The 6,633-nt window shown below is 49.5% G+C and overlaps 1 protein-coding gene across 1 annotated transcript in view; it reads left to right on the top strand.

Moving 5' to 3' along the window:
• The window catches only part of Nenf (neudesin neurotrophic factor), a 10,547-nt gene extending 5,704 nt beyond the window's left edge, over nt 1–4,843 (top strand). Inside the window, exons 2-4 of the mRNA XM_021170735.2 lie at nt 2,219–2,279; nt 3,693–3,796; nt 4,543–4,843. Coding sequence (XP_021026394.1) covers nt 2,219–2,279; nt 3,693–3,796; nt 4,543–4,719 — 342 coding nt within the window. The 3' untranslated portion in view covers nt 4,720–4,843. The remainder of the gene's footprint in view (nt 1–2,218; nt 2,280–3,692; nt 3,797–4,542) is intronic.
• Nucleotides 4,844–6,633: the final 1,790 nt, after the last annotated feature.

Raw genomic sequence — 6,633 nt, 5'->3', positions numbered from 1 at the left:
CCTCTCTCTCTCTCTCTCTCTCTCTCTCTCTCTCTCTCTCTCTCTCCTTCTTTCTTCACAGGAGTGGTGTTCAGAAAGGCTCTCCCTATGTAGTTCTGGCTGTCCTGGACTCACTATGTAGACCAGGGTGCTTGAAGAATTCACAGAGATCTTAAAGCAAGCACCACCATGCCCTACTAGGTGGAGTTTCTTTTTCCTGGGGGAACTCTTGGCCTTTCAATGGATTGGGACAGGCCATTGAAAGACTGTGACATAGTCCTTCAGGTAGAGTCACCTGACTGCAGATCTCAGCCTTGTCTGTCACACCTGGCTGAGTACTGATAAACTCTGGCTTGGTAGCACTCCTGGATGGATATATAAAACTCCCCCTCCCACGGCTACATGGAGTGCCTCGTCTACACAGGCATCTTGTGAAGACGAGATGGAGACACACAAAGTGCTTGGCACAACGACCCTGAACCAGCCTCTGTGCCTGCTGACCTTATTATAAAAACTTGAGAGTGTGCTGAGGAAAAGCTCACATTCAGGCACTTCCATTTTCTTTCACGTTCTGTTATTTTCTCCCATCCCTTTTAGTCTGTTGATAAATCCGTGTTCCATGACCCTGAAATAGGTCGTGGGTGCCACCGGCAGTAAGAAGACCATCCCTTCAGAGCAGTTTTCTCTGAAAACAAACCAAAACCAAAACAACAACAAAAACCCTAAAACCAAACCAAAACACCCACGCAGGTTTCTTCTTTTCCGAAGAGGGGCGCAGAGAGCCGGTCTGGCTCCGCCCTGGACCCAGAGACGGTGAGGGACAGGAGCTCTGGCCAATGTCTAAGTCCTCCTGCCGGCTGTGCCCACGCTCCACCTACTTTCTCTCTGCCCAGTTCTTCCATGGCCCTGCATTAGAGCCGCTGGGGCACTTGTGGTCGTCCTCTGCTTGGCCAGAGGTAGGCAGGTCAGATAGCGAGGCCAGGGCATGTCCCAGGTGAAGGACAGTGAAGGTTCTTGTCCCTTCCTGTCGTACATATGCATTCCTGGAACCCTGAGGTTGAGGAACTTTGGGGGCCCCCCACTCATTCTCCCCTACGTCCCTGGAAGTTCTCTCTGGGCTAAGAGTGCCCTCTGGTGGTCAAGGACGAGAAGGCGAGCAGAGCCTTCTGTTCCAAAGCTCCAAGTTTGGTCCTGACTTCTCTGATTCAGTCTATGCCATTCAACCTCCTTGGGCCCAAATAGCCTTACTCTGCAGGGTGTGGTGGGGCAAGCTTGGAATCCAACCCCCCAAGAGACATTCAGGAGAACTGAGTTCAAGGCCAGCCTAGGTTACAGAGCAAGACGGTGTCTCAAAGTGCACACATTCACACTTGTATGCACGCACGTAGGCACAGACCTGTGCACATAGGCACAACAAATAGCCTCACCCACAAGGAGAGTATTTCATCATCTAGGGTCCTTCCAGCTTAACCTCAAAGTCCCTGTGTACAATTTTGAATTACATTTTTGTTGTTTCCTTTCTTGAGTCAAGGTCTCACGGTTTGACCCTGTGTCATAGGCTTTCTGTTGCTGTGATACAATGCAGTAACCATGAACAAAAGCAACTTAGAAAGGAGACAGTTTATTTCCTCTTACACTTCTAGGTGGCACAAGTCTTTTTTGATTATCTGATTCTTCTTGACTTTACTACTCCCCCCACCCCACCCCCACCCCCACCCCGAGACAGGGTTTCTCTGTGTAGCCCTGGCTGTCCTCTGTAGACCAGGCTGGCCTTGAACTCAGAAATCCGCCTGCCTCTTCCTCTCAAGTGCTGGGACTAAAGGCGTGCGCCACCACTGCCTGGCAACTTTACAACTTTTAAAACTTAGATCAGGTTCTTCTGTCTTGTGTTCATCTCTCTGAGGTGGCAGCTGCCAAAACGATGTTCAATCCCTTTGTAGCTACTGACCAAAGTCTGAACTGGGAAAGGCATTCCAATGTCCCTTCCCAGACGTGGGGGCGGGGGGGGGCAGGCCATGTCTTCCCCTCTTTCTGGAGAGCAGACAGGAGTATATGTTCCATTAATACCCTTTGAAAGGCTGGCAAAGGGCATGTGAGGACACCACAAAGGTCTAGGTTCACAAGAAGAAAGGTCACCACAGTCCACGGGGTTGTGGTGTAAGCTGCCCTCTGCACCAGTGACTTCCTCAGTGCCTCAGGCCTCTCCCCTGCTCCTCTCACCTCTTCCCCTGCTTTCCAGGAGGATCAGCCCATCTACCTGGCAGTGAAGGGAGTGGTGTTCGATGTCACCTCTGGGAGGGGTAAGTGGCTCATCACTTCTGGGGAACTCGGGCAGAGCAGGTGCCTGGAGGGATGAGGCAGGGGTTCTGTCAGGCAAGGCCTTTCCTTCCCTCTGCAAGGCCGGTTGGAGCTGAGCCTTGTCAGGGTTTCACCAAAACATGGACTTAGTGCTCCATTGATGCCTCGTTTCTACTTGAAGGGCAGTGTGTTCAAACCCCATGAGCACTCTGTTAGAAGCCAGGAGAGTGTCCCTTGGCTGAAAGTTGCTGTTGTAGAAGTGGCAGAACATTTCAGTACCATGTAGTAGCTTCCCTGTCTGTATCTACTCTACTACCAGGAGGTGGGTTTTCACTACTCCTCTAAGTCCACATGGTAGAAGACTTGACTTCCTGAGATGTTTAAGATCGGAGGCTCTTCTTGTCTATGTTTGTGTATACATACATACATACATACATACATACACACACACACACACACACACATACAGAGAAAGAGACCATACAAAAGCACACACCTTATACACAGGTAGACAGACAGACAGACACAGACAAACACACCACATAGGCACACTTTCAAACAAACTATACACACACACATACGCACAGAGACAAACTCATCACATAGACATACATACATTCTAAAGACAGACAGACACACAGGCACACATATAAACACACACACACACTCTCTCTCTCTCTCTCTCTCTATCTATCTCTCTCTATATATATACACACATAAATATATATATTATATATATATACACACAGAGACACACTACAGACTTACACCCTACAGACAGACAGACAGACAGACAGACAGACACACACAGAGTATTTAACCCAGGGCTTTATGTACCAATGAGCCACATCCCTAGCCTCTCTCCCCCTTTAAGAATACTTACCCTGAGGCAGGCGTAGGCTGGTCTTGAATTTGCAGTTCTCCGACACCAGCTTCCTTTCTAGCTCTGACTACAGGCCTGCATCATTAGGCATAACTTACATTTTAATTTTTTTTTAAAAAAAGGTTTGTTTATTTATTTACTTTATATCTATGAATACACTGTAGCTGTCTTCAGACACACCAGAAGAGGGAATCGGATCCCATTACAGATGCTCATGAGCCACCACGTGGTTGCTGAGAATTGAACTCAGGACCTCTGGAAGAGCAGTCAGTGCTCTTAACCACTGAGCCATCTCTCCAGCCCCCTACATTTTAGTTTTTAAAGAGACTTCATTGTGTGTTTTCTGCAGTCTCTCAGCTGACAGGTGTGTTCTGGGTAGGTGCGACACCATAAGTTTGCCTGGGCCTCCCATCTGCCCTGTGAAGTTCATCTTCAGAACTATAGTCTTTACAAGAACTGGGGGGTCTGGAGAACCCCCAACCCCTGGCTTCCATCCACGCACACCCACACTCTTCCTTCCGCCCTGCTGCAGAGTTTTATGGACGAGGAGCCCCCTACAACGCCTTAGCCGGGAAGGACTCCAGCAGAGGTGTGGCCAAGATGTCACTGGATCCAGCAGACCTCACTCACGACACTGTAAGCCGGATGAGCCTTTGTCAAAACGTTCCGTTCCTATTCTGTGGGGTTTATTCTTGGTTCTCAAGACAGAGTGTCACTATGTAGCCCTGTCTAGGCTGGAAATTTCTAGGTAGACCAGGATGGCCTCAAACTCACAGGACTGCCTTTGCCTCCCAAGGGCTGAGATTAAAGGTGTGTACCACTGAGCCCAGTTGTTTTTAGTTTTGTTTGTTTTGTTTAAGTCTCTGGGTTAATCATAGTTCTCACAGAACACACGCAGACTCTGTTCACACACCCTGCACACACAGAGACGCTGCTCACACACTCCACACACGCATCCTGCACTAACATCCTGTAAACACCCCTCACTTACCCTCTGTGTACATACCCTGCATACCTAGAGCTGTTTCTTTAAAAGTTTGAAAGTTCATTCCTTGATTTAAGATGGAGGATTTTTTTCCCCATACTTTTCTGGTGAGAATGGACGCCATGAACACAAAGGCAGTTTCCCAGGGTGAGTCTCCAGGTGTGCTGACCACTGCCATTTCCCCAAATGCAAGAAACTCAGTCCCAGAATCTGTGATGGTGGGCTGTGCACCTGCTCTCTCCTAAAAAAGGCTTTGTTTTATTTTGTTTTGTTTTAGCATGGTTTTTTCTTTTGCACTTGGAGTTTGGGGCTGATAAGGCAGGGCCAGAGAGAGGACAGTGCCAGTCACAACTTGTCAAATTCAGCTTGCTCATCTCTCCCATCTCTTCTCCCCAAGACTGGTCTCACTGCCAAGGAGCTGGAGGCCCTCGATGACGTCTTCAGCAAGGTGTACAAAGCCAAGTACCCCATTGTTGGCTACACAGCCCGCAGGATCCTCAACGAGGATGGCAGCCCCAACCTGGACTTCAAGCCTGAAGACCAGCCCCATTTTGACATAAAGGACGAATTCTGATGTCTAGCTGAGAAGCAGCCGGTTCTAGGGAGAAGTGAGGGGACAGGAGTTAAGTGTCCCTTGGAACAAGCGGAGGAAGCCTCCGAGTGCCCTGCAGCTGAATAAAGCGAATGTTTAACTGGGAGACTCTGTATGGTTCTTGGTCAGGGGCCATGCCTGCCTGGTGTCCCTGCCTGCCAGCAGGTGTGTGTGTGTGTGTGTGTGTGTGTGTGTGTGTGTGTGTGTGTGTGTGCTTAGCTGTGACTAAAGGCCAGCATCACAGTGCGCTGTGAAGAACCTTTGATTCTCCATTCGCTTGTGTTCCCCACACTCCCTACCACAACCACGTCTCCTTTGTAGTAAGGATACATTAAGCAAACAACCCCATTGCTGCAGAAGCATTCTCCTGTCTCTGCACTTCCTACGCACGGCCTGCAGAGGTGAGGTTCCTGTCTTGGTCCTGATGTCCATGTCTGCTTGTGATGAGGCCAGGAGGTAAGGACCATGCAAGCAGTGGCAAGAACTGGCTGCAGCCAGACTGGCAGGGAGCCTGGTCGGGGGTCACAGAGGACTTGGATGTACTTCTCGGCACACACATGGCAGCTCACAGGTTCTCTAGTCCCAGAGACTCTGATGCCCTCTCCTGGCCTCTGTGGACACCAGTTATCCAGTTATATACTTGGTACACAAAGTTACATGTAGACAAAACACTCACATAGATAGATAGATAGATAGATAGATAGATAGATAGATAGATAGTAGAATAAATAGCAAGAGGCCGTGTGTGTGTGTGTGTGTGTGTCTGATTTGGTAGAGTGCTTACCTATCATGCATGAGACTGGGATCCAGCCACAGCACCACATAACTGGTATGGTAGCATACACCTGTGATCCTAGGGCTCAGAATGTAGAGGCAGGAGGGTCAGAAGTCCCAGATTGTCCTCAGCTATGTATTGAGTTCATGGGCAGCCTGTATGACTCCCTGCTGTGTGTGTGTGTGTGTGTGTGTGTGTGTGTGTGTGTGTGTGTACAAAAAAAATAGAATTTTTACATTAAATAGAGACTGGAGCCCTGCCCCAGGACTTGGTATCCCTAGAGGATAGCCTGGGAACTGCATAGTTAGCCTAGTACCTCAGGAAGATTCACCTGGACCAGAGGCCCTGAGAAAGTCATCCCTGGCCCTCCCCACACCTCAGAGAGAGCAGGCTGCCATACTTGATGGTACATTCCAGGGCTTGGTGGCCACTCAGGCATAATGACGCTAGTGTAGAAGAAATGGAGGCGTGACCGGGCAGCTGCAAGGCACACCGTGCTCCTGAAGTCAGAACACTGAATTCTGAAGTAGTGTTGCCTTGCAACACTCTCCCTGCAAATGTACTCTCCTGTAACCCAGGAGCACCAGTGTGCTTGTGCTTGCCAAATGATGTGTGTGTGTGTCTTAAGGGCCCCAAAGTTTCACTTCAATGACAAGCTAAGTGTGAGAACTTTTGGTACTGATACTGAAAGTCCAACATCTGTGCCCTGGACGCCCCCGAGAGACTGAACATCACCAAGCTAAGTCCAGGCCTCCTTTAGACTGAGAGGCCCTAGATGTGGCAGACAGCTGCCCTTGGGATAAGCAAGCAAGGAAGGAACTGGCCTGTGAACACGTCTGCACTTGCCATGGCTCCTTCACTGTGGCCCTGGCCGGATGAGTGCTTGCTTGCTCCAATCGGAGGTAACGTGATAACCATCACAACTGATAGGCTTTCGCTGTATGAGAGGTTGCTCCCATGTATTGCGCGCGCTTTTGTGTCCCCCTGGTAAGAACACGCTCAGGGCAACCGGAATCTTCTGCAGCACAAGCTTTATTGCTTACCCCATCAGGAGCCAGTGGAGAAGAGAGCCAGAGAGAGAGCCAGAGAGAGAGAGATAGAGAGATCCCCTGAATGGCGAA

The sequence above is a fragment of the Mus caroli genome, chromosome 1 (genome assembly GCF_900094665.2).
Source record: "Mus caroli chromosome 1, CAROLI_EIJ_v1.1, whole genome shotgun sequence".
NCBI classification, from domain to species: Eukaryota; Metazoa; Chordata; class Mammalia; order Rodentia; family Muridae; genus Mus; species Mus caroli.
Note: the sequence above shows the minus strand (reverse complement) of the source record. Positions and strands in the feature narration are given on the sequence as shown.